Here is a 27,741-nt window from a genome sequence, read left to right as displayed (position 1 = left end):
GGCACAGCATTTACATCACAATATATTCTTTTCCTCCTAGTAGTCTTGATTTACACCAATCAGTCTTAAAATGATTCTCTAGTGACAATTGTTCTGGAAGATCAATTTAATGATAGCAGTGATGGAAACTGAATTATTTAAAGGGAGTAACAAATGCGGCCTTCCTTCCAGAAATCTACAAAACAAACTGCTATATGGGAAGTAGAGGAAACACATAAAACGTACACATCCAAACTGTAATTCTCAGCAAAGTGAGTTAGAGCACGTTACAGATCAATGCTGCACCTGTAAAAACTGGATGATTTCTTTCAATTTTTCTGCTACATCCTGTCTTGCTCTCGCTTCAGTCTCCCGGTTGTACTGCACGACTTGACTGAGTTCTTTCAATTTTTCTACTACATCCCGTCTTGCTTGCTCTTCAGTCTCCCGTTTTGTACTGTTCTACTGGACTGCGTTCCACTGTGTTCATTTCGAGGCGACGTTGGAGGCTTACTATTCCTTCTTCCAACTTCTTCTTCTCCTCCTCCAGTGTGCCAGATTTCTTTTACAATTCTTTTATAGATAATAACTCCTTTAGAAAAAGTTGAGTTTCTGCACTCACATGGAGAAGTACTGAAGATTTAGATTCCACTTTTGTTGGAAGATCAGCATTCTGCATGAAGAAGATAACACTCTTTGGTAATGAGGTTAGCAGACCGAGAACAGCCTAACTCTAACCCAGCATCAAAAGTTGAAATAAATTCAGTTACAATAAAATGGTATCTGCCTTGTGGAATGGAGAAACTCAAATTACCCAGAAAATCAAGAAAAAGAGTCACAAAAATATACTGTTTACTGTCATCATCTTTGTTATACATTTGTACTTGATTTTATACTCTTTTATTTTTCTGTAGTTGCTTCATGTCTTTCCTACATAAAATGACTATAAGGCACGTCTTAGTAGAAACTCTCTTGCCCCTTCCTCCCCCAAGTCTTAACTCTCCATGATTTTTAAAGTTTTAGGGAGATCATATTGAGTTACTTAGGGCTGAATTAATAAGTGTCTCCCAAAACAAGACTTTGAAAAAAAATGCAATTAGTACATCTTACAAATATGGGTTCTAATGCCATAAGCCTTTCTCTGAACTACAAATATTTTATGCTAGTTTGAATTGCATTCCAAGGAGCAATGAATGATTCGCAGAGTTAAGGAGAAATCCATCTCCTAGTGTAGTGGTTTAGTAAGGTGATCCATACATTTTTCTAAACAAACAAACAAACAAAAAAGCCTTAATTCTCGTAATCCTCTGTGGCTCTCCGCAAAACAGGAGAACATACTCAACAAAAACAAACAAAAAAACTTGCTGGAATTTCAGTGACACTGACTAGGGAAGAACTACTTTCCTTCAGATAGAAGGATTATTTGGTAAGACAAGGCAGGCAGAGGTGGTGGTTGTAAAACATCTCTACAAATTCCTTGACTACTTCCCCTATGAAATTCCCTCCCCTGAAGTATGTACTGACCTCAGTCAACTGGTTTCTAGGGGACAGAATGTGGGGGCACTGCTGTGTCATTTCTAAGGCTAAATAGCTTCTGACTTTCACTCCGTAGGGATGCTCACCCTTAGGACCCAGCCACCACGTTGTGAAGCCCAGGCCACCTACTGAGTCTTTGTACATGCAGCTGTCCCAGCTGATGACCCCAGGGAATGTCCTTAACCAAAGCCAGCTCCAACTTCCAGATGTGGGCATGAACAAGCCTTTAGATTATTCTAGTGCCCGCTTGATGCCAAGTGGAGAAGAAATGAGCTGGCTCCACTGAGCCTTGTCTAAACACAGGTTTGTGAACCAAGCAAATGCTGTTTTGAGTCAACAGGCTTTGAGGCTGGTTATTATATAAATTATTAGCAATAAATAACTGGCACAGATACTGATATTAAAAATGGGGCACAGTCATTGAAAAAGAACCCAAAATGTGGGGATGCCTTTGAACCTGGAGGTAGGTGAAACCTGAACAGATGTAGAGAAGAGTAAGAGTGAAAATCCAAAGTGTCCACAAGACTGTTAGTGGAAGCCTGAGGGCCCTTGAAGGGCTGAGAGTGAAGGCTTCTAGGCCAGGGAAGAAAATGACACTGAAACCGGAGGAAACGGGACTCTTGCTACCGAACAGCTGAAAGTAAAACTGACCAGAGAAATAAGCTAAAACAAACAAACAAACAGATTCTTAAATATAAAGGAACTAGGACTCACTGGGTTCAAGTATCTGTATCCCATTTAAAGCATCTCCATGTGCCCAACTGTCACATAATGGGTAAGCAGAGAAATGGCTTCTGGGCTAAGATCAAATCTAGGCTGCTGCCAGGAAAACAGTCTAAAGATGAAGCCAAGACTTTGTTAAGACCTTGGAAAGATTTAAGGTGCTGCCTCAAATTCCTTTAAAGATCTTAAAAGCGTAAGAATTTTAAAGGCATGGTCCCACAACAGCTTCACAGGAAGCCCAAGGTGAAGACTTTATCTCAAAAAGACGTGAGAGTAGCTTTTCCAGTGGCATGAACCCCAATAAAATTCACAGGAAACTCAAAGTTTTAAAGAGAACTGTGGTAGCAAAAACACTGCTTGCTCGCTTGGACTGAAAGAGACAAAGACAGTGTAAAATGGGAAGAGGCCTTTGGGTTTTTCTTAGAAGGTCTACGAGGAGGAAGCTGGCTTGAGAGAACTACTCAGCTCTGCAAACACAGGTCACTGCTCATGAAAGGGACAGAGCAAAGAGCTCAGAGAGGGCAGCGAAGGAGAATCCCTCCCAGGGTTAGGACTAAGTCCGAATCAAAGAGCCAGCATCAGGCTGCATTTCAGAACTGCCACGGGCCAGTGTGCCTCCCATCTTCCATCTGTGAGTGAGGGAGTCCTTAGCAGTTCAGCAGAATGTCGGGTGTGTGGCGGTAAATAACCCGTGTCTCCTTATCCTCAAGCCTCAGCACTGAGAGGAGTGTACCCAAGAGGCTGTATTCCAGAAACCATGCCCAGGAACCTCACCCCACCTGAATCTGGTGAAGATGGTAAAGTAAGACCCTGGACTGGAGCCTGAGCCTAACACCACAGCGACCGAGACCTGCTCGGGGACTGAGTGGGGATAAGTGTATTTCTCATATGGAAGCAGCAAGGAAACATTGTGGCTAATGAGTAGATCATGCTGGTTTTTGAATGTCTCCATAAATTTTCAAAATTAATTCCATAAAAAAGGTAGAATATGGGCCAACCTTAAGTGCCCTGCTCCTAAAGAACAGCAAACGGTGAAAGGGGCACCGAGTGAACTGAAGGGCAGGTTTGAAATGGCAGTTCAGCTTCTGCCTCGCTCTTAACCCTGGAACCCAGTCTCACGAGGGCAAGCTCAGGCCACAAAGACAGCTTAGGTGTTCCAGGGGAGGTGGTCCACCTGCCTGCCCCACCAAAGCCACAGCCCACCGCCAACATCAACCATCAGACATCAATGGATGAACCTTCAAGTGATTCCAGCCCCCCGCCTTTCAGCTGCCCCACCTGAAGCTGAGAGGAACAGGGGCCGGCTGTCTTGGCCACACTTTTCCTAAGAGCAGGTTGTGAACAAAATAAATGCCTATTTAAGCCACTCAACTTTGGGGAGTTTGTTAGGGAAAAACAGAAAAACAGGAAAGTGGATGAAAAAGATAGTAAGAAATGTAACTTGAATATAGTAGAAACTGGTCTCCTATAAAGTGGAAAGTAACAAATGTTGAGATTAACTTATTCATGACAAAGTGCTGATGAGAAGTAGCAGATAGCTGAAAGACCTAAGAACTAGTGAGAAGGAAGGTACTTCAGAGTTCCCTCCAATTACAGCTTCTTACAAATAGGCATGTATTTCACAATTTCCCCTCAACTTTGAGGATAAGGAAGATGGGTAAGCAAGGAGACATAGGATTTGAAGTCTAATAACTGAAGAACAACTAGAAAGAGTCAGTTTACCAAAATCAGCCTTTTTACCTCATTTCAATTAACTGAACTTCTAAGACACAGGCAGCTTTGAGAACTTATTAATCTAGCACTCTTCATTTTGCTTTCCTCAGAGAGAAAATAAAATATTATGGAACCATAAATGTAGTGTCCTTTGGCAGTATTTAAATTAAATACAATTTTTCCTTTACCTTACTTAAAAGCTTGTTGGTAAGGGAAGGTAAGACTGTCTCAGCTTTATGTTATAGCACAATGCTTCTCCATATCACACAGATTGGCTTTGAACTTTTGAAATTCAAATTACTGATCTGTTATCCGTTTCTGATAAACCGATTGAATATTATCTAATTTTTCACAGCTGTACTCTTGAAAAATTTTCCTTGGATGGGATGAAATATTTATTTCATTAATTACATATTAAGCTAGAGAATACAGCTAAGCATCTCCCTTTTTAAGTAAAAGGAGGTAGACACAGGGAGCTGAGAATGCAGGATCTACACCAAGAACAAGATCGGCACCAGTGTTACACACAGGAACCAAGCCAAAAGAGGACTTCATCATGAACCATGAGATGATGGATTAGAGAGGCTTCCAAAGAGGAAGGTTGAACTAATCTTCTCCAGGCTTAATCTTTTGCCTCAAGATAGTGAAATCTATGGATGAGTCTATGAATTATAATGAGTGCAACATAATGAAGTCTACTGCAGACTAAGTCAGCAGATCCCGTGACCATGATTTGACGAAAAGTGGAGTGAAGTGGGAGGTACTGGGTGAGAAACTAAAGGTCTGAATTGGGGGGGGAGGAATGGACTTTATCTTTGCAAGCCTACTTTCTGTCATGTCACAGAGTCAGCAAGGCATAAGCTGGCCACAGGCCCCTTTAGGAAGCAGCAAATCTCCACAGAAGTAGTTACAGACATCCCACAACACTGACTTTTTATTACTATGTAAAACAACTCGTAATATGCAAGATGACTTGGAAACAGGTCTCATAACATATGAATTGGTACTGGCAAAAAACAGACATAGATCAACACATCACCACTGAGAATCTAAAAGAAACTCTCACATTTACGGTCAGTTGACTTTCAATACTAGTGTCAAATAACTGAATGAGACATTAATAGTCTTTTTAACAAATGGTACTGGGACAACTGGATATCCACATGCAAAAGAACAAAATTCGACCTCTACCTCATACAATATATATAAAACTAACTCAAAATCAAAGAGCTGAATCTACAAAATTCTTAGAAGAAAACACACGTGTGTGTCTTCATGACTGGACCTGGCACTCGTTTCTTAGGTAGGACAGTAAAAACAGAAGTAGATTAACTGAACTTCATCAATGTTAAAAGCTTCTACTCTTCAAAAGACAACATCAAGAAGGTAAGAAGGCAAGCTCCTGAGCAGGAGAAAACACTTGAAAATCCTACATCTGATCAAAGACTTGCACCCAGGATACAAAAAGAACTCTTACAATTCAATCATAAAAAGACAATCCAATTTTAAAACGGGCAAAAACCTGAACAGACAGGTCTTCAAAGAAGATACACAAATGGATAAGCACATGAAAAGACCCCCAACATTCTCAGTCATCAGAAAAATGCAAACCAAAACCATAATGAGATGCCAGTTCACACCTACCAGGAGAGCTAATGATCAGTGCTGACAGGAATGCATACAAATTGGGAGAATTACACACTTTGGATAAAAATGTTAAATGGTGCAGCCACTCTGGAAAACACTATGGCAGTTCCTCAAAAGGTTAAACAGAGTTACCATATGACCCATATGACAGCATTTCCATTCTTAAGTATATTCCCCAAAGAAATGAAAACATGTTTACACCAAAACTTGGACAGAAATGTTCACAGCAGCATTATTAACAAGAGCCAAAAAGCAGAGGCAACCCAAAGGTCCATCAACTGATGGATGGATAAACGGTTTAGCCCCACAACCGAGTACTGTTTGACAATAAACAGAAATGGAAATACTGACAAACGCTGTAACATGGATGAACCTTGAAGACGTTTTGTCAAATGAAAAAAGCGAATCATGAAGGACCACACAGCATGTGATTCCACTCACGTGAAACACCCAGAATAGGCACATCTATAGAGACACAAGTCAGCCTGGTGGCTGCCGGGGGCTGAAGGGGACGGAGGCTGGGGGTGATGGCCAAGGGATGCAGGCTTTCTTTTTGGGGTGATGGGAATGTTCTAAAATTGATTGTGGTGACAGCTGCACATCTCTGAATATACCAGGAGATACTAACTATGCATCCTAAATGGGTGAATTACATGATACGTGAATTTTTTTTTTTTTTTTGGTGGGAGGAAGTAATTAGGTTTTACTTATTTATTTTTAGAGGAGGTACAGGGGATCAAACCCAGGACCTTGTGTACGCTAAGCATGCACTCTACCACTTAAGTTATGCAATCCCCCCTATAATATGTGAATTATATCTCAATAAAGTTAAAAAAAATCCAAAGGCAGGATCTAGACAATTTTCTTAATTCTCTATTTTGGGTGTACATTCATGATCTGAACTTCTCCATGCTTTCACGACATATGTAAAATGAAGAGAAAATGAAGGTGATACCTAACTCCAACTGGTTTGTATAATGACCTTTCTGCACAAGTTACTCTGAAATCCATGAAATAAATACACACAGATTCTATATCCATTGACAAAAGTGAAGATGCGACATGACAATTTTCTGGAACATGCCATGCAACATTATCCTCTGATTTTATCTAGCTTGCCTTATTGTGGTGAGAGATCACTAAAAAAATACTGTTCAATAGGAAAAAAAGTTAACTTCTGTGAGGAAAGATGTGTAACTCTCAAATTCTCTAAGGGAAAATATTATAAGAAAAAAACATATAAAGAAATGGCAGAATGAAAGTCAAAGTTTAAGGAAAATGTGCATCATAAAGATAATAAAAGTGTAATTATAATGAAGATACAAAAGAAAGCTGTCCCTGAAAAGCTAGTGTCCTGCAACACTCTGCGCTGCACATTCACGGCTGACGTGCTGAATTTCATACATACTGGGTTCGCAGTTTCATGTGATTTCCTCTCTGAATCCTGTCTCTCGTTTTCTGAATCAGTCTGATGATGTGCTGTCACCTCCAGGGAAGCTTCCAACATGGACATTTTCTTTTGGGTGTCAGTCAGCTCTTGTTGAAGCTGTCTCATACAGGCCTAAAAAGATAACTCTGTTACTGATTTTTAAGTCACCTTATCATTAAGTTATGTTAATAATACATAACTCCAACATATGGATTTTGAGAACTATCCCCACAGACATCAATTCACCTTCTTTTCCTCATAGGTACACATTCCTGTTTACAGAATTTCATTAAAGATACAGAAGGCATGACCCTCCTGCTTTATTGACAGTTAAGTTAACTTAGACAATGGATGCAGCCCCACCAGCCATTCTCTGCCCCTCCCAGGAAATGGCCAAGCTTTACCCCCACTGAAGTCTCAAACAGAAACAGGTGTGTGGGTGGGATGAGTGGTGGTAAATTCCACACTGTGGAACATTCTCCCTCTTTCTCATTAGAGGCTTAAGTTCAGAGTTCTTCACATAGTCAATCTGGTGTTTAAATTCTTCCAATAGACTCCTATCTCACAATAAAAATGAGGTTATTCCAATGGCCTTTGGGGACCTGAGACAACCTGGCCTCCCCTGCCTCCTGGACTGCAGCTCCTAAAGCTCCCCCCACCCCTCCCACTCATTCCCTTCCTGCCACTCAGGAATCTGGCTGCTCCTCCTCAGTCTGAAAAGGGGACCCCAATGCCAAACTCGTACACCACAGAGCGCTCCAGTTCCTCTCTACTGGACAAACTTAGACCCAAATGACTAACTGAGCCTCGAAATGAGAATTGTGAGCACATTATTTGAAAAAATATTCAAAGTAAATTATAAATAGAACAGGGGAGACTAAGTCAAACACAGTTTTGCTAAAATTTACATTTGTCCCAAATTATGACTGAATGAAAAGTAGATGCCTTTTAGGAGTGGAGAGGTCATGACAATGCATGATTTGAGATGGAAATATTTCTAAATTTAATTCCAATTGACATGAATAAAAATAAAATTATATCAACTAAAAATACATGAAAAGCAACTGAACGAAAAGTACTGCAAGATACAGCATTTACACATCAGTTCATCTGGGAAATCTGGATTTGACTGTCAAGGTAATCCACACAATTGAATCTCTTCTTTTTTTTTTTTTTGTTCACACAATTGAATCTTAATTTCAAAATACTCATTTTAGGTCTGAGCATTTCATTTATCTGCTTCATCATGATACTAAAATGTGGTGACAGAACGATTAAAATGACTTGGGCACTGTAAGAGTAAACTACTAAGACCTGCCGGTATCTATCAACAACTTATAGCTTAATCTCTCAATTTCAAGTGACACAGCATCTTTACTCAAAGTAAAGCACCTCTCAGGTCTAATTCTTGTTTGCTGGATACAAGATATACTTTTAGGCTGCTTTACAGTGTATATATTTATAGCCCACACATTTCTTATATTCAACTAGTTTGAACATTCAGCTTTCATCAGATACTACTTTGAATTTTCTCTTAGGAAGTCTGAAAATTAGCTCCCTTTCTGGGTACTTACTTTCATTTCTGCTCTGTCAGTTACATACTGATACAGTCTGTCCTTTAAACACTTGTATTCATTGACTAATTCCTTGTTTCCTTCCTCCAGCATCAGAACTCGTTTGCTCATGGCTTCAAGTCTTCCCATGTGATCCGGAAATGCCTCTGGTATATTAAGTATTGTCTTTTTCCTTTTGGCCTCATTTTGAGCAACTTCCAGTTGCTGTCGAAGCAACATGTTTTCACTTTCTAGTTCACGTACTCTCTCTTCCAAGAATTCCTGCTTTCCAATGTATTTGTTGACTTCCCCTTGTTTGCTCTGAGACAAGGATTCAGTTTCTTTCTTTGAACACTGGGCTTGGCCTCGGTCTCTATGCACACATTGTAATACCAACGTCGTTGGTCTAAGAGCATATCTCCTGGGATGGAGCTCAATTTCTTGGCCACGGATTTGACTTTCAGCTTCAGGAAGTTGCTGAGGAAGCACCTCGCAGTTATCTTCTGGGTCAGGCAGCTCAAAATCCATTGTGTCCTGTAAGTGAAACCCCTCATCTCTTACTCTTTGAACTGTACTCAATAAACTGACATATCATCATTTCCTTTGAAGTGAAAGAATAATCTCTAAGTTTATACAACAAAAAGTTTGCAATAACTGGGTATCCAACTGGAAGAACTTAAGGTGGATACAAATCTCAAACTTTAAACAAGCAGAAATCCCCAAAAGTTCAAAAACTTAATTAAAGACAGTGAATCCACAAAAGTAAAAAAGAAACCACAAAAGGATGTTTAAGAAGCTCAGAACTGGGAAGGCCTTTCTTTCTCTGAAATACAACAAACCCAAGAGGCTTAAAAAATGAGTAAATCTGACTACACTTAAAAATTATATCTGACATCTAACCTTTACAGCTACCCCCAAAGTAAGAGCCTTAGCTCGGTATATATTTGGACAGGTTAAATTTCTGAAAAAAAATTTTTCCTGAGAATATTCCATAAATATTCTCCCTTTCTAACATTTTTAGAGCGAGTTATAAGAATTACATCTACGGATAAGTGATAAATCTAAGCACTGTACTAAGCACGTATACAAACATCAGTTAACTCAGTTAGCTGTGACAATTCTGGAATAAAGGGTTAAAAGCACAAGCAAGCTGCACAGTTTCCACCAGGGCTTCTGACTCTCTTGACTGTTACACCAAACCAAAGCTACTTCTCTAGGATAAATATATAAACACAAGAGAAGCCTTCTATTTCCCTAATGGTGAATACACTGAAGGTAATGGAGGTCAAATTTACAGAGCTCTTCTTAGAAAATCAGGAGACTATTTGCTTCTGCAATAATTTTTATTTTTTCTTCATGGTGTTTATAACAGTGATGGATGTGAAATAGTAGGGAAATACAGTGAACTGTTTCATTAAAAATAAAATACTGATCAATAAATTATCACTAAGTATAGGTTATGGCATGTCTGTCACTATATTCAAAAGCTCCTTGTACTGAAATCGGATACCACATGGAGCAGAGCGTTACTTTTTATCACACATAGGAGAATAACACCCAAACTACGCTTTCTGAACTGGCTATACTTTTTCCTCCTTACCATCAGTGGAAATGATAAAGTAACTTCTCCATTCATCTATCAAAGGAGTGGGATCACTGCCAGAAACTAGAATGCCTGCTGTTACTAGCAACAGTTTTGAGATAATGGGAAGTACATCAATTCCTATGGGAAATATGAACAGCCTCTCCTTGGATGAGGCCATTGTGAATGTCACTATTTCACTGTTGCAGGCAAATGGATTTGAATTCAAAATATTGCTTTACCCAATGAACCAGAAATGAAACTCCCAGAAAATATAGTTACATATATAGGCTTTTAAAACCCTCTATACTTTCTGTACCTATAGTATTGGTTTTTAAACTATGTAAGTATACAAATTCATACACACACACATGTTTGAAGATGACTAAAGAAAATAACTCAGCATTCACTTTCTTAATAGCCTTTTCTGCCTCCTTTTGTTGGGAAAGATGATGGGCCAGGATTTCATCTTGTATTACTCTGGCATTCTGCTCTCGAGAAAGTTGTCTCTGAGCATCATTTCGCTCTTCTAACACCTGGAGATATATTTCATTAGGTTTTGGGTTTTATACCATGAAAAACAGTAAAAAAAAGCTTAGGAGGGGAATCTTTAAAAAAATTTTTTTTAAACTGTTAAAAAGAAGTAGCCTTTTTAAGCACAGGGATCTTTAATGCACATAAGTAACTCAAATTCTAATATATATGACAGCTAAATTTATCACAGAGCAAAAACACAAGGGATGTAGTATCATGAAAGAAAAAGGTTTTTTTTAACACTTTCTTTAAATTGAGTTATAGTCATTTTACAATGTTGTGTCAAATTTCAGTGTAGAGCACAATTTTTCAGTTGTACATGAATATACATATATTCATTGTGACTTTTTTTTGTTGTGAGCTACCACAAGATCTTGTATATATTTCCCTGTGCTATATACAGTATAATCTTGTTTATCTATTCTGCATATGCCTGTCAGTATCTACAGATTTTGAAATTCCAGTGAAAGAAAATTTCTTTATAAGGCATTTAACCAATTCCATCACAGTCTCAAGGCAATTCAGCCTGGATTTTAACTTCAAAAAGCCAAAATTAACTCATGGATTTGACTTAGACTGGTTACTTTGTTGAATGACCAAAACCGTCAATCCTTATGTTAATGATTAAGCTCAATTTAACTTCCATTCCTTCATTCAGAAAAGACACAGAGCATCTCTTAGATGCCAAGTACACCAAGAAATTAGTAAGTTAAGCTCTAAATGTCATAGTTCATATTTAGGATGAGATAACTTTAATCTGTTTTAAATGAAAATATAGATTAATTCAAAAGAATATTATAAATAATATTGATGAAACAGTGTTACAGATACAAAATTTTCACAAAAGACAAATTTACCTGATTTGGTTTATTCCTTATGCTCTTCAGTTTGCATTCTAGTGCTCGGACAGTGACTTCAAGTTGTTGTTTCAGGTAAACTTGCTCGTGGTATTGTTTCTCTTTTCTTTCTAAGTCATCCTTAGTTTTTTCATATAACATATAAGCATTTTTCTTCTTCTTTGCTTCTTGTTCTAATTTGAATCTGCAGTGAAATATGCTTACCTTAAAATTTATTTTCTTAGAAAATAAAAAGTTCATTTTATGATCTGGTTCTTCACATGCTGATTTATTACACTAATGGAATTTCTATCTTCTCAATTTTTTTTTCATTTCTAAGTCTCACATTCTAAATTCCTCAATCTCTTCATAAAGATATATATAGATATATATATATATTTGAAAAGTAGCAATGAAAAGACATAATGCTACTGAGTTTCAGTCAAGAGTAACTCTGGTCAATAGTGTAGGAAAGAAATTTTGCAATTATTCAGTAAGGTTTGAATTGAAAATTACCCTTTTTTTCCCCACATAGTCATAAATTACTCCTTCATTAGGACAGAGAATGTAGTTATTAATTAAAAGAGAAGTTGCTATTTAGAAACAGGTTTATAAGTTCATGAGAAATAAAATTTCAACTTCATGAGATACTACAGGGACTCCTACATGATCTCCAGGGGAAGGTACCATCCACAGAAGTCTTTTCCAGAACACAGACCCACTAATTAGCATAACCAAGGCGAGGCTGGGGAGTCTACTCCCTGATGCCCTACACTTTATGTTTCTCCTTTTGCAGCACTTTGAACTTCCCTTGTTGAATATTATTTACTTAGTAAATCATTTTTAAATCCCTTTTGGTACAAGGCAGGATCCCTATTTAGTAATTAAGAAATAAAGAGTAATCCGTGCTTTCAGCATAGACCTTTGAACTAATCTTATCTCTGTATGAGAGAGATGCTGAATAAACTAACCAGTAATCACTCTCCACTTTACTTTTTAGCCCATCCATTTATATGTTAAGAATTAAAATGCATAAATTTTTTTTAAAGTTTCTGCCTTGAGAAAAATGGTCATTTCATAATTCTGCAAGTGGGAATGTAAAGTAATATAAACTTTCTGGAGGACAATTGAGAGATAAGGATCAAAGATTTTTTTTAATGAAATATAGAATCAGCGTGTATACGTGTGTGTGTGTGTGTGTGTGTGTGTATATATATATATATATATATATATATATATATATATATATGTTATTTCCACAAGTCTCATATTCCACAATATTAATGAAATTTTCTCCCCTGTACAATCCCAAAAGGTAAGCTAGCAATTTTAAGACTTCTCCTACATACCTACAGTATTAAAGTAAATATAAAGAGTTCAAATATTTCTTTAAAACCAAGAAATTCAGCACCTCATGCTGCAGAGCTCTCGTTCCCACTCCACATTTTGAAGTTTTAACTGTGATTTTCCTTCTCTTGTTTTCAACAGTTCTGTTTGTAGCCAGTTCACCTTATTTTCCATTTCTTTGATTTTTCCTCTAAGTAGTGCACAGTCAGATTCTTTCAGTTCTATTGATCTCAACGAATGAACTGGATCCTGAATTTTCAATAACCTATCAGAATCTGCATTAGGAAGAAAACAAAAATAGAAACAAAATATATGAATAATTTTTGTGTATACAGGACTGTGCATTTTCACATTCATTCATATATTGAACAAATGGATATTGAGCATCTATAACATGAAAGACATTCTTCTAAGCTCTGCAGATATTAAAAGAATGACAAAGTAATACTATGAACATTAAGCAAATAAATTTGACAGTTCTGATGAAGTGGGTAAAATTCCTTGAGAGAGAGAAATTACAAAAGCTCAATTAAGAAAGAACAAATAAGCTAAAAAGCCCTATATCTTAAAAACCAAAACACAAGTCCTATTTAAAGACCTCACGACAAAGAAAATTCCAGTCCCAATGGTTACACTGGTGAATTCTACCAAGTATTTTAGGAAAATTTTATACCAACTCTACACAAATTCTCCTCAAAAAACGAAGAGGAAGAGATATGTCCTCATTCTATAAAACTAACATTACCCTGAATCCAAAACCAGACAAAGATATCACAAGAAAGAAAACTAATGTCATGAAAATGGAGGTAAAAATTTTAAACAAAACATTAGCAAATTAAACCCAATAATACAGGAAAATTCATCACGACCAAGTGGGGTGTATCCCAAGAATGCAGGGCTGTTTTAACACATAAAAATCAATGTTATTCATCATATTAACAAACTAAAAAAGAAACCATATGATCATGTCAGTGGATAAAGGGAGGCACCTGCCAAACCTCCATATCGATTCCTGATAAAAACTTCCAGCAAACTAGGAACCAAGGGAACGTCTTCACTATGACAAAGATCTGTGCTAACCCTACAGCTGACACCATATGCAATGGTGAAAAACGGAATGCTTTTCCCAGAAGGTGAGGAACCGGACGGGAATGGCTTCTCTTCCTCCTTCTATTCAGCACTATACTGGAGCCAGTGCAATCAGGCAAAATAAAGAACCAAAAGACATGTAGATGGGAAATGAAGAGGTAAAACTGTGCTAATCAGCGGGGAATATGATTACATGGTGCGAGTCAGCTAACTCCAATCTGTGGGCCAGGTTGCTTCCTTTGGTAAATACAGTTTTACTGAAATACAGCCACGTCCATTAACTTGTGTATTGTCTATGGCTACTCTTGTTGCAACAATGACAGAGCTGATTAGCTGTGACAGAGAATGTATTTATTGGCTGCAAGTCTTAAATGTGAACTGTCTTTAGTAAGACAGTAGTTTAAAGAAGAAAAAGCTTGACCACCTTTGGTTACGTAGAAAATCTGAGAGAATCCATAAAAAGGCTACCAGAACTAATAAATGGGTTCAGCCAGGTTGGAGGGCACAGAGTCAGTATATAGAAATCAACTGTATTTCTATCATCAGAAACTAAAATTTAAAATACATTATTTTAAAACAAATAAATAAAAATACACTACTTATAACTGCACTGAAAAATAAGAAATACAGGTAAGCTCATAAAAGACGGAAAGACCCAGACACTAAAAACTCTAAAATACTACTGAGAAAATCATGGAAGACCTAAACGGAGAAATACTCTGTTCGGGGTTAAAAATTTCATATTGTTAAGAAGTCAGTTCTCCCCAAATTAATCTACAGATTCAACATAATCTACATCTCATTTCCAGGACACTAGCAGACTTTTTTTTTTTTTTTTTTACATTGACAAGCTGATTCCAAAATTCATGTGGAAAGAAGGGTAATAAAAATGAAACAAGATGAAGCCAGAGGACTGTGGCCTTTAACTATGGAGCTGTGAGAAGCAGTAGCTGGATTTTAAGCAAGGGGGTAACAAAGATCTGAATTTTAAAAACTATCTAGTAATCATGGTTGCCGCGTAGACCAAGGTTCCAGGAGGCGGACAGCATAGAAGAAAGTCCTGAGGTGATTTCAGTGTTCTAGGAGGGAAGCAGTGATAACCTGACCTTGGGTGAAGGCATAGGGGCAGCAGAGTCAACAGAAAGCACAGGAAGTGGGAATGGTCACAGCCCCTGGCTGGCAGCACACAACACGTCTGCTTCTGCTTTAACACAAAGCACGTTTCTGAGACACAGCGGACTGTAATGTATCCTTGCTCCCTGGGGCAGTACTAGGTGTGCACACGTTACCACGAGATACTTAAAAAGGCTGTGTAGTCATGCGGGGGTCCTACCTTTACTCTCCGGGCCAAGTTGTTTGATTAGCCTCAGGGTACTCTTACAATTAGGGTAAAGCGACTTGTGATCCTCAGAAGCTGTTTCCGGTGACAGAGTTAAGTCATCCAGGTCATCCACAGAATTAATCTGCTCTCTGACCTACAAATAAATAATGCTATTTCACAGTGTCTCCAACATAGTTATAAAATATGCTTAGTGTCCAGAGGTGATAAATATCCATCTTTTTATGAGAGCAAAAACACAGACACTTCTCGAAAGAACTGACTTTTGACAAAAGGCTAACTTTATCAATAGTGTTTCTAAATTATTTTTAAGTAAATGTCTCTACAACAAAGGAGGATTTTCTGTTTTTCCACTCTATCTTTTATGAATTGTTTTTACCATAGGGAAATATTTTTATAAGTAGTATTCTACTGTACCTTGTCCTTTTTAGTAGACATTTTCTTTGAAGACCTGAAAAAAGAAAAAAGCAATTCATTTAAGCCTAATACTAAATACTGAAAATACAAGAAATACGTAAATCTATTATTTTTACATAAAATCTTTGCATTGATAATTAATTTTCAATAAAAGGGATTAAACAAACAATGGAAACAGTAACATTAAAGGACAAAGAAAGCATATCAATTATATTATTGACAAAGTATTCAATTTAAATCAAGGGGACAAGCAAAGGAAAAGGAAAAACATAACATTACTTGTATTATTTGATAGGAAAAAATACACCAGGATTTTCTTGTTGTTGTCTGTTTCAATAAAAACTGGCTTTTATGGCAATAAAACCTATTTGGAAAGTATTACTTAAGTCCTTATATGAAAGAAACCCTTTTCTAATAACCATGATATTAGCTTATTTGAGGACTTACAATGCAACCGCTATGCATTATTATCAGCACTTTACATGTCTTAAAGACATTTTAATCCTCACAACAATCCTGGGAGGTAGGTAATACATTAGGTACTTTACCCAGGAAGAAAATGAGGCACAGAAAGGCTACGTCATTTGTCGAAGCCCCTATGTCTGCCCAGAATTCCAACCCAAGCAATCTGGCTTCAATACTTGCATTTCACAATATGCTAAGAAAGTAATATTTATTTTTAAGTATTTTTAACGAATGTAGTAAATGAATCTCTATTATTATTGTATGTCTAAGGTATAATTATAAATAATTTCTGGGGCATATGTCCAGAAGGAACCCTACTTCAAAATGACACCTGCACCCCAATGTTCACAGCAGCACGATTTACAATAGCCAAGACATGGAAACAGCCTAAATTAAATGTCCATCAACAGGTGACTGGATAAAGAAGACGTGGTATATTTATACAATGGAATAATACTATTCAGCCATAAAACCCGATAACATAACGCCATTTGTAGCAACATGGATGCTCCTGGAGAATGTCATTCTAAGTGAAGTAAGCCAGAAAGAGAAAGAAAAATACCGTATGAGATCACTCATACGTGGAATCTAAAACAAAAACAAAACATAAATACAAAACAGAAACAGACTTATAGACACAGAATACAAACTTGTGGTTGCCAAGGGGGTGGAGGGTGGGAAGGGACAGACTGGGATTTCAAAATGTAGAATAGATAAACAAGATTATACTGTAGAGCACAGTGAAATATATATAAGATCTTATGGTAGCTCACAGCAAAAAAAAATGTGACAATGAATATACGCATGTTCATGTATAACTGAAAAACTGTGCTCTACACTGGAATTTGACACAACATTGCAAAACGACTATGACTCAATAAAAAAAGTCAAAATAATAATAATAATAATTTCTGAATCTTAACACCTATTTTTTAAAAATAAAAAGACTTTAGACCTAGGCAATACTGGAAATCTACTTTTAATAAAGATTTGCTTTCGCTAAAGACATTAATCAGCGGGCACTCATTATCCATTCAGCTGTTTGTTCATGCATTTGACAGGTCCTTATGGAGCATGATGGCTTTTTGAATTTAGAACTTAGTAATCCAAAAGTAATCATCTGTGATAGATTGTTAATACTTTGTTATTCTATTGTATATAAACAAAATCTTCCCCTTCTTCCTGGAATCTAAACAAATATTAAGTTAATATAATCTGATATTTTACAATAGCATACAAAACCATAGCCACTCATGGTGATACTGTCAAGGACACTATAAAATCTAGAATCATCAAGGAATGATTAAACCCTATTCAGTATGGCCTAAGTGTTTGTATAGTCATTATGAGGATACAACTTGTAAAAATCTATGGACAATGGTGTAACTTTAAAGTCATTATCTGCATATTCAATTGTGTAAGAATATTACGCTTCAGAACTAACGAACAAGCCCTTATAACAAAACCATACATGAATAGTTTACTACAGTATCTTAAAGATAACATACTACAATCAATACACTTTCTAGTATCAGAAATGCAAACAAAGTTAAATTGAAAAACACGTCTTCTATGGAATCGCATCCAACAGCATAGAGACATGCTACAATCTACTGTCTCATCATTAAAAAAAGAAAGGGAACCCCCACGAGCCCCACGTTCCCCTTCAGTTATCACCCAGTCCTCTCCTGCCTTCCCAGGGAATGTCCTCTGAGGGGCTCTTCACACCGACTCACTACAGCCCGGCTTCCTTGGGGACATATTACTGAAACTACTTCCGGTCAAAGGCACTTATCCTCATCTTAGCCTTTCGGCAGTGTTCCTCCGACACAGTTGAGAATTCTCTTGCCTTGGCCTTTGCACTATATGCTGCTGTTCTTATTCCCAGAGAAGGTAATCACTGCTAATACATCTTCACCTAGAAATAAAGGATTTGTAGATTTTACCTGCCACAACCTTGATCTCCTTCACTTAAACTGCTATTCTCATTCATGTGTAGGAGACCACCAGCCAGTGAGGCAGTCTTCTCAAATACATGTGACGTCACAGATGCTTTTGATGTCCGTTTTCCACTTTCATTCTTCTTTACTTCCTTCATACGCAAGCCAGGACAGCTACTTTAAAACAATCCATAAAAAAGCCAATTTTTAAAAAATAGCTCTACTGATAAATTAAAAAAACCCAATTTTTGTAAAACTCCAACTCTTACCCATCTTCAATCATTTATTAATTCACAAAATGGTTAACAAGTGCCAACCATATGCAACGAAACACAAATTCTTGCTTCAAAGACAGATATACAATTATGATACAATGTGATATGCAGGAGCTGACATATGAAAGTAAAGTGAGCATAAGGAAGGTTTTACAGAAGAGGGAAATAAACAGGAGGTCATCAGCAAAAGAGACAGGAGGAAATTATTCTACTTAAGAGATTAGAATGTGAGTGCAAAGATTAGGCACAAGGCATTTAGGTGTGTCCTGGGAACCTGGAAGGAAGAGGACAAAATACATGGAAGCAAGTAGAGAGATGAGCCTGGGAAGAAATTCTGAACAATATCTAGGAAAATAGTAATTACCTACTGCTGAATACTGATCTAGGCTTACCTATCAGGATCTCCTTTCTGCAGAGCAGGAAACTGCTGGTCAGCAGTTTTTCCCCTCTTCCTCTGCCGAGTTAATCCTTCATGATAACTGCCACCACACATGGTTTCTGATCCTTTCAGTTCACTTTTCTTCCTGTTCTCTTCTACTTCAACCTTTAGTGAAAGTTTGATACACAGGGTAATTCTTACTTTATTCATTAGAAACACTTTGTTTTCATTCATTTTATCATTTGGCTCAGAGTTTGCCCTGATTTCAATTGATTAAAATATTTTTGTGCTTATTTTAATTTTTATCATTTCAAGTCATTGAAGTGTTTGTAAATTCTGCTTCTTTCTGTTTGAGGAAAAGAAGCAATTTCTAAAATTTCAAAAAGGACTTTCTGAATGTTGTGCTCTTATGTCCACTCTTCCCCATGTGAACAGCAGAGACAGAGAAATAGAAAGACAAAGGCATAAAATTTCTCCTCTTCTGTCTTTACTACCTAGATTTTGCATTAAACAGCCAGATTGAGAAGATGTCACACCTTGGTGCTTCAGGAACAGAAAGGAAACATTCTTCTTTCTGTGCTAAAGCTATCCTTCCCCCACTACTTTTTATAATTCTTCTTTCATTTGGATCCTGGGGTATCAAGAAAGTGGTGTTTAATAAAATATATAAACCCAAGTTTATCGAAAGGAGCAGAGTGAAACTGACGAATTGCCAGTTAGTGTGGAATTCTGCAAAAGGAATAATGCTTCCCAATTTCACATTTAATAACCATGACCATTTTATAGCTAGACGACATAGGATTAATGAGTGATCTACTTTAGCCCCACTGTTTACTGATAATGGGAACACAACCAAGAAAGGTTAAGTGATTTGTCCAAATTCCCTAAAGCAGTATTCCCCAGCATTTTACGGTGTCAAAAGACGATACAATTCTCTAACACTGACTCTAATAAGCTACCAAATAAGTTCATCAAATTGATCAGATAAGTTAAAAGTGTGACTTTGGCAAAGTTGGAGGCAGGGCTCATCTCCTTTTTCTATTAAAGGAGAACACCTTCAGAGTTCTATCTTTAACATTCTTTGCACCTCACACAAAAGAACACACACATTTTAAAAATCTATTACTAGAACAAAAAAAAAGCATTCAGTGCATCTCAAAACTCAAGTTTTCTCTTTTGGAGATAAATACTGAATTTTTTTTGCTGAGGGTTCATACTACCTATATGATAAAATCATACATGTCAAAACTTACTACATTTTATTAAATAATATAATGTAAGTGACTCAACAGAAAAACCCAAAAGTGGTGATTCAAGAATATGTGGGAGCACATGTATTTGTTCTTAAGACTATCTCAAAGTGGCCATGATGGAATTCTAGGTGTCCAGTGATCAGTAAGACAGATAAGCCCACACTCACTAACGCACAATACACGGATCAGTTTAGTGAGAGCTTGTGCTTATATCCCTTCTCTCAGTCACTGCTTCCTTCCAATTCTATGGAAGTGCAACTTACATTGAAGCCAACAGATTAAAACAAACAAAAAAAAACAAAACAAAAAAACCCCTTGAGCTTATTATATTTCCTAAGCCATTTCACTTGCATTTATTCCGGCTCAGAAGGTCACGTGGCACACAGCTGAATTACTTTCCCACTTCATACGAAAGACTGGCACAGAGACTTAGTTAGGTTGGTTAAAGAACAAAACCCAGGAAAATACTTCCCTGAGTTCCTGTTATTTAGATGGCAGAAATAGTCTGTTTCTACAAGATTACTTATTGAGATGACCCCGTTTTATACATAGGCTATTTTCATAAGTGGAAAATCAGATCAAATATGGATCAGAAAGGAGGAGATGATAAAGAGAAAAAACAGAGTAGCAGCAAAGGAACCTCTACCTCCTTCTGAAGCTGAATTTTCTTTTTCCAAAGCCAGGAATTCTACTTGTAACATGCCTACCTCATTCTTAAACCTTTGCATACCTTGCTGTAACCCTTTTAGATATACTTTGGATGTTCTGTTACCATTTGATGGAGAAGAACTCACATTTCCTAATTCAGGGTCTGTGTTTTTAGCGTTATCAGCACCGCAGTTATCTGCAAGCGATGGTTTCTGGAGCTGGTCTTGTATCGGTCTGGTTTTCTTACAAGTAATTGAAACAGCAGACATAACATGACTTTTTATTTGAATCATGTGTTTCTTTCTCACTGGAGCGGGCAAGCCACAAACCAAAAAGGCTTTTTGGATCACTTACCTGAGGTGCATGTCCAGTGTCTGATTTCCAGTGAGTATTTTGGTTCCTTTTTGGTTTTCTTTTTGTAGCAAATTCTTGGTCTTCTTTCACTTTAAATGGAACCCGGTTCCTTACTTCATTTTCTCTGTCATTACAAAAACGCTCCTCAGTTTTGTTAAAAACGTCTTCAGTGTCTGGCTTACCATTTTCAGCCAACTTATTTTCATTTAAATCAAGTTTTGAAGATGACTGGCAACCATACTTTCTTGACTCAGACTTGGAATGAGATGGAAGAACATTTTCAAGACTGGGCTCTTTGTGTTCAGAGACTGCCTGGAATCCTACAGAGACAGAGGCTCCAGGTGCATCTACTTTCTCAAAATCAAATAGATTATCTGTGACGTTGGAAGGTAGTTCCTTTAAGTCACCATGTAGTTCACAGTTGTCATGTAGTGGCACTTCCTTATGACGGAAAGTAATTTTGCCTTTTTCATGGATTTTACCAATTTTCTGCTTTAACTTCTTTGTGATAAGTTGTGACTTATTTTTCCAGTCGAATTTGCCTTGTTTCACCCACATGTCCTCATGCTTCTCCACATTAGAATGTTTTGAAGACACAGGTATGTCCTTTCTGTCATGTTCCTTATTCATTTCTGCTTCTCTAGGCATTTTCTGCAGATGCACAAGTGAAAGATTAATCTGCTTGATTTGATCTTCAGATTTCTCTTCTTTCACAGTATATGCTTGTAAAACACATTTATCCTTAAGTAGTCAGGTACGGATAAAGAAAACTTAGAAAATAATTACAATTTAACAAACTTCTTAATGTATGTTTGGCTACTCACAGACTAAGAAGTGAAACATAACTTGCCTTAGCCTTGAAATAGGAGAAAAACAGGAACTCAGAAATCTAACTTTGTCACTGTTTGAACTAAACAATTCACACATGTTAAATCTACTAAGCATTAGAGATTACATTTTTAACGTTACAAAGATTTCCTCACTAAAAAATATTTCACCTCTCATACCTTAAATAGTGAGCCCGTCCAGTGCATGTAAAGATTTTTTTTAAAGGACTAGTAACTGGAGAATAAGCAAACTGTAAATTATTAGGTGCCAAAATCAATTAACATCAATCAGAAAGAGGAACAAATTCCTGAATTTTCATGCAAATGATATACTATGACAGTGATCTATCTCAATATGTATTCTCTGCATCCACTGCGTTATATTATACTCTAACATTCATTAGTGAGAGTGAATAAAAGAATTTTTAGTAATATTTACTGATTTCCTACCCTGAAATGAAGTAAATTAGAAAGTTTTTGTTTCTTCCCTAACAGCAAAGGTCCAATCCTGGAAGGTTTGATTCTCTTACTCAGCAGTTGGGTTGACTCTATGACCCCTATTCTCTCCCTGATTGTAGATTCTGAGATCGATTACATACACATCACAAGAAAGAAGAAATCTTTCATCTTCGCATTAATGACTTGCAATTTGAAACTGCAAATTTTGGACCACTGGGAATGACTGTTCCTTACATGAAACTAACTCGGTGGCCATCACTGCTATATGATTTACAATTTCAACTGCTTATATCACATGATTTAATATTTGACATCACCTTGTTTATCATGTGAGGAAGTTATAAAAATGGAAGAAGTAAACAATATTCAGGAAGGTTTTTTGCCTCAATTCCAAGGATAAAGTTTCACAATAAATTATTATAGATCCTAACAATACTTTAAGATTTGTAATCAGATAAAATGCCATTAAAAACTAAATATTAAATAATTATTTATTGACTCTAAAAGTCTAGTCTGAAAGGCAATTTCTTTTGAACTGTGTTATTAAAGCACAGAAAACAGTATTAAACAAGAAATTTAAATTTACATTTTTACATACCTGTGAGCGGTTATTTTCACTTCCATCAAGTCTTTCTTGCTCTTCCTCAGATGCCCTTTGTAAGTCTAGGTCTGCTGAAAAATGAATATGCTTAGTTAAAATTCACTACTTAGAACAGCCAGATAAAAGGCATCATCTTTATAAAAACAGAAAAAACATTTCATCAATTGACAGTTTAAATTAAGCTTAATCTTTAGCTGGATATTTACTTCTTTAAGAAATACTTCTAATTATCTAAAACTTCAACAAACTATTTGGGAAATACTAGATGTTACCAGATTAAAGGCATACAAACATCTCAAAGTTTCACTCACAAATTGATTCACCAGACATGAACAAAACAAAGAGAAATAAAGCAAAATTTAAAACTACAGTAGAAATATACAAAGTCACGATAGACTCTATTCTCTACCTCCTAACAGTACCTTTTTAACAACATACCAAGCTTCAAGAGCAATGTTATTCATGGTTTCCAAAATTACTGTTACTTTTTATGCTTTTATCTTTCCTTAATCGGAAATGTTTCCCTCTATTGTTCTGACAGACTCCTTTTCCTCTTTGAAGACTCAGCCTGCTCTGTGAAGTCCTCCTGGATTGCAGCTGTCTTTCCACAGAGACACAGGGATCTCTTTCCTTCGAGCTACCTTGGTACTTCACAGATTTTTCCAGTGTGTCTTCACCAGCTGAACTGCAAACTATTTCTTTACATGTCTATCCTCTTTGCTCCCATGCTGTAGAGGACAAACTCTTAAAAGTATCTGTGTATAAACAGTACTTATTAGAAAAACTTTTGAGTTTAGAGCTTGTAGTCACTACTATAGGAGATAACTGAGAATCTTTTGTAAATACAACATCAATTCTGCAGCTAAGGAAAGAAAAGATAAAACTATAGGAGCAGAAAAAAATATTGTATGACTTATTACTACAGCTCTGATTGTATCACTGATTAAAGCACTAAATTAATTGGTATATAAAGGAGAACACATATTAGGTGTGGTTAATCAACAGACTGGGTATCCTAGAAGAATTAGAATTGATATTCCATATGTTATTTTCAAGTGATACAGCACTCCTTAAAAACCAATATCCTTTTCGACCCATCAATCCAGTAAAAATAATAAAACAAGCTGATATACTGTGTGGACACAGTTAAGAAGGAGGTCCTGTGTAGCAAATTCCCAATGACTGCCACTGCCGCTGGGAAAGCCACTTCTAAAATACAAAAAGGCAGAGAATATACTAGAAATACTTTGATATTTAGTTGCAGAGGTGCTTTTTCAGTTACACTGAATATAGCTATAACAAATATTTATAAATTCACAGCTAGATAAAAATAAAGCTAAGAAACCATACTTTGAGAAGGGAATCTTTGGATGTCCACCTAGGTTTCCCAACTAGTCACAAAGCTCTAGATATCCTCCTCCTACCCACTCTCAGGAGTGTGCTAAATACTATTCTGAATGAACTTACTTTCACCTAATTCTCTTTGCTATTTAATATGTTGCTTTGGTCAGAGGATGAATGTAAATGTCATGCCAAAAGGTATTGTCTGGTTGTAGGTTGCATAAAAGTGTAAACACAAAGGAGATCCTGCCACAAAATGATTTCTGCAAAGTCAGAGTATGGTGAAGCCACACACAGGTAGACTATGGCTAGTTCTCTATGCTGCTTTATTACCTTCTTTGCTGCTCCTGTTCTCTGGCAGCTGTGACTCACACAGGCCATGGAGCGCTGCATTTTCTGACAGAGACACGGCTCCAATATTCTTCCGGCCTTTATCTACCGGGGCCGTCTGCCCCAGTTTTGTGGGTGCTGACTGGTTTGTGGTCACTGATTGTGATACCAACGGACATTTATCAACTTTCAAATGCTCGGCTCTTTGACCAGCCTCATTTTGGAGGCTCAAACTAGTAGCAACCCAGTCTGAAGAACCTGAAAACAAAGTTTCCACTTATTAGAATGTGAATAACAATACAAACTTGACTAACTTTTATGAATTCTCTTCCCAGAGCAGCAGCCCCACATCCGCAGTCCCACGCCCTCCTCTCCCCCAAACACACTGCTCCTTCCCAGCTGGTTGTACTTTACATGTCATTGCTGTTCATATAGGGAACCACTGTCTCTCTTTTTTCTATACCAATAATAACATCTGCCTTATTTATGTCATCTTTCAATTAAATTTGAAGAAATAAAAGGAATTAGGAATAAGAAGACTGTACTTCTTTTCAGAGTTAAATTTGTATTGCAAAATTTACCTGATTTGAATGTTTGAAAGTTCTTCATTTCTCCTGTTTTCTTAGGAACAGAATCTTTCACTCCACCTGCAGGCTGAATGGTTTTTGAAACAAACCGATTAATAATGTACATTTGATAGAATCTGTAGTAATCATTCAAGGGGGGAGGGTCTACCTCAGTGGTAGACTGCCTGCTTAGCAGTGCATGAGGTCCTAAGCTAAATTCCCAGTACCATCATTAAAAAAACAAAATCAAGATTAAAGTATAAAAGTTCTTACCTTCAAGTGAGGATATTTTTCAGTAGAATCTAAAAGCCAAAAGGGACACAGAATCAATTATACGTAAATATGAAAGCCAACTACCCATTCACGCAGAGTTAGTACTGAGTGCAATCTTCGTGCTTGCTTTGGAAATGAACACGTTAGGCTTCGGTGTTTTGTTTTTCAGGGGCAGTTAGGACAGCAACAAGACAGAAATATGAACCCATTATAGATACTCAATAAAGAACAGGAATATAGGTTTAACAAAACATGCAGTTAAGATTTCAAAAGTACGATTATGTTTCAAGTGACTTATTTATAAAATAGAACGTGTACATATACCAGTGTGAACATGCTGCCTGAGGAGGAGAAAAGCGATCTCTAATCAGAGAAACAAATCACGGCTCCAAGAAGACAAATGTGAAAGCTGACCGTAAAATGCAACAGCACATCTTTAATGCGACTGACACCATTACACTACAAGTACTTATCATGCTCTTCAATTCGTCCTGTAATTTAGGAAGTCCACAGTTGTGATGGCAGTTCATTTGAATGTGCAATTCACTTCTCATCAGAGAAAGTGTTATGAACTGATCGGCTTGGATACACACTTGTAGAATAATAGTTCATAAAAATATTTTTCCCATACCCACATGGGCTATTGGTATGCCTACATTTCTTGGATCCTCTAGCCATCAAAGTTTCCTGATCCACTTATGCAAGAAAAAATGTATACTGAGTTTTCAATATTGAAATCTGGTGATCAAAAACAACTTTAATTGCCACAGAATTATTAGATATTAAAAGTCATTTATATTTCAAAACCTGTGCAGTATTCACTGAAAATAACAACTTCAGCATTTATCGAATGAACCCTATTAATTTCTTTTCTTTCCAAAATTAGTTTGGTTTGGTAAATCAGGCTAATGTTTACAAGGATTTTTGTGAAACAACTATCTTATCAAAAAATTAGGTATCCTTAAACAAACAAACAAAAAGCACAGTCAATGCTTCATATTCAAGTTAATCTCATTTGAATAACAAATACCAATACAACATTTATCTTTGAAGCCTGATAGGAGGAGAGGCTGTGGTTTACCCCAATTCTAGGCCCTCTCCTGATTCCAGTATTCTCTGGAGTGGCAATGATCTAACCTGGCTTCAGTGCAAATACACTGACGCCATCGAAAAGGAGTTCTCTCACGTTTCCTCCTCAATTCCAAAATCACCTCCCTGCTGCCTTTTTTCCCTCCTTCCTTTCACTTTCCTCTTCTAAGGTACCTCTACATCTGTGGTCTTAATTCTTCCCCTTTTCTATTCTTCTGACAGATGAGCCCCACCATTTCTTTTTCCTCTCTGCTTAGCAGCAGTAGCTTACATCTCTAATTTCTACTTCAACTCCTCGCCTCCCTCTGGCTATGAACGTGCTCAGAAAGAAAAACAAAATCATGCTTTTCCTTGTTGCTGTTGTCTTTAACTCCCCAGTGGCTCTTCTTCCAGATTCCCCTAAACACAAGCCTACCCTCTGAGCGTGATCTGAAGACCAGCAACAAGGGCATCACCTGAGAGCTTGTTAGAAACGCAGACCCACTGCTCGGAATGTGCACTTTTCACTGGGTCCCCAGGTGACTAAAATTTGAGAAACTCCGGTCTATACCGAGTCTGCTTCTATAGCACTCGGACTTAACTGATCCCTCTGAAACAGCCGCACGCGTCTCACTGTAACACTTCCCCAAAAGCTGCATCAGGATTTGCAGACTTTTCAGTGGCCTCTTGACCAGGTTCCAGCTCCCCTGACCTCCCCGGAACGCACCCTGCTCTCCACCTCTTTCCCACTCTTCTCTTGGCCTATGAGACACCATCCTATAAGGCAGCAACACGCTGCGTGACACGAAGGTCCAGACATTGACAGTGCTCACCGTCAGCCACACCCAGCTCTGCGTGATCAGGTACCGCAGTCCTCACTGCCTTCCTAACGGTCAGGGGGACGGGGGAGTGGAACACTCTGCTGTGCCTCCCGGACAAGGTTTGGTGCTGGAAGAAGCTCACTTCATACCCGCCTCATTTCAAACACTCTTCTCTTCCTTCTTCTAAAGAACTATTCTACATTACCACCTCCTGCCAGGGACCCCCCTCCTTTTCCTTCATTTACTCCCCTCCTCTCTACCTCCCTCATTCTCCGCTCCCTCCTTCCCTCCTCCTGGTTTCCTGACTGTCCTCAGGTCACAGAGCATCTTGAAAGAAAACTAACAACTGAGCTCCTTAAACACCATTCTAGTTTAATCTGTTGCTGACACCTAGTAAGATATACAATTTACTTCCTC

General features: G+C 37.4%; 1 protein-coding gene across 1 annotated transcript in view; it reads right to left on the bottom strand.

Moving 5' to 3' along the window:
* The window catches only part of LOC140687005 (ankyrin repeat domain-containing protein 26-like), a 53,210-nt gene that overhangs the window by 8,464 nt on the left and 17,005 nt on the right, over positions 1-27,741 (bottom strand). Inside the window, exons 15-28 of the mRNA XM_072942142.1 lie at positions 25,436-25,464; positions 25,178-25,250; positions 24,600-24,854; positions 22,923-22,996; positions 21,039-21,689; positions 18,797-18,948; positions 18,136-18,306; positions 15,725-15,758; positions 15,302-15,443; positions 12,944-13,154; positions 11,554-11,737; positions 8,602-9,114; positions 7,007-7,159; positions 286-652 (exon numbers count right to left, since the gene is read on the bottom strand). Coding sequence (XP_072798243.1) covers positions 545-652; positions 7,007-7,159; positions 8,602-9,114; positions 11,554-11,737; positions 12,944-13,154; positions 15,302-15,443; positions 15,725-15,758; positions 18,136-18,306; positions 18,797-18,948; positions 21,039-21,689; positions 22,923-22,996; positions 24,600-24,854; positions 25,178-25,250; positions 25,436-25,464 — 2,750 coding nt within the window. The 3' untranslated portion in view covers positions 286-544. The remainder of the gene's footprint in view (positions 1-285; positions 653-7,006; positions 7,160-8,601; positions 9,115-11,553; positions 11,738-12,943; positions 13,155-15,301; positions 15,444-15,724; positions 15,759-18,135; positions 18,307-18,796; positions 18,949-21,038; positions 21,690-22,922; positions 22,997-24,599; positions 24,855-25,177; positions 25,251-25,435; positions 25,465-27,741) is intronic.

This window comes from Vicugna pacos, chromosome 18, assembly GCF_048564905.1.
Source record: "Vicugna pacos chromosome 18, VicPac4, whole genome shotgun sequence".
In the NCBI taxonomy this organism is placed as follows: Eukaryota; Metazoa; Chordata; class Mammalia; order Artiodactyla; family Camelidae; genus Vicugna; species Vicugna pacos.
Note: the sequence above shows the minus strand (reverse complement) of the source record. Positions and strands in the feature narration are given on the sequence as shown.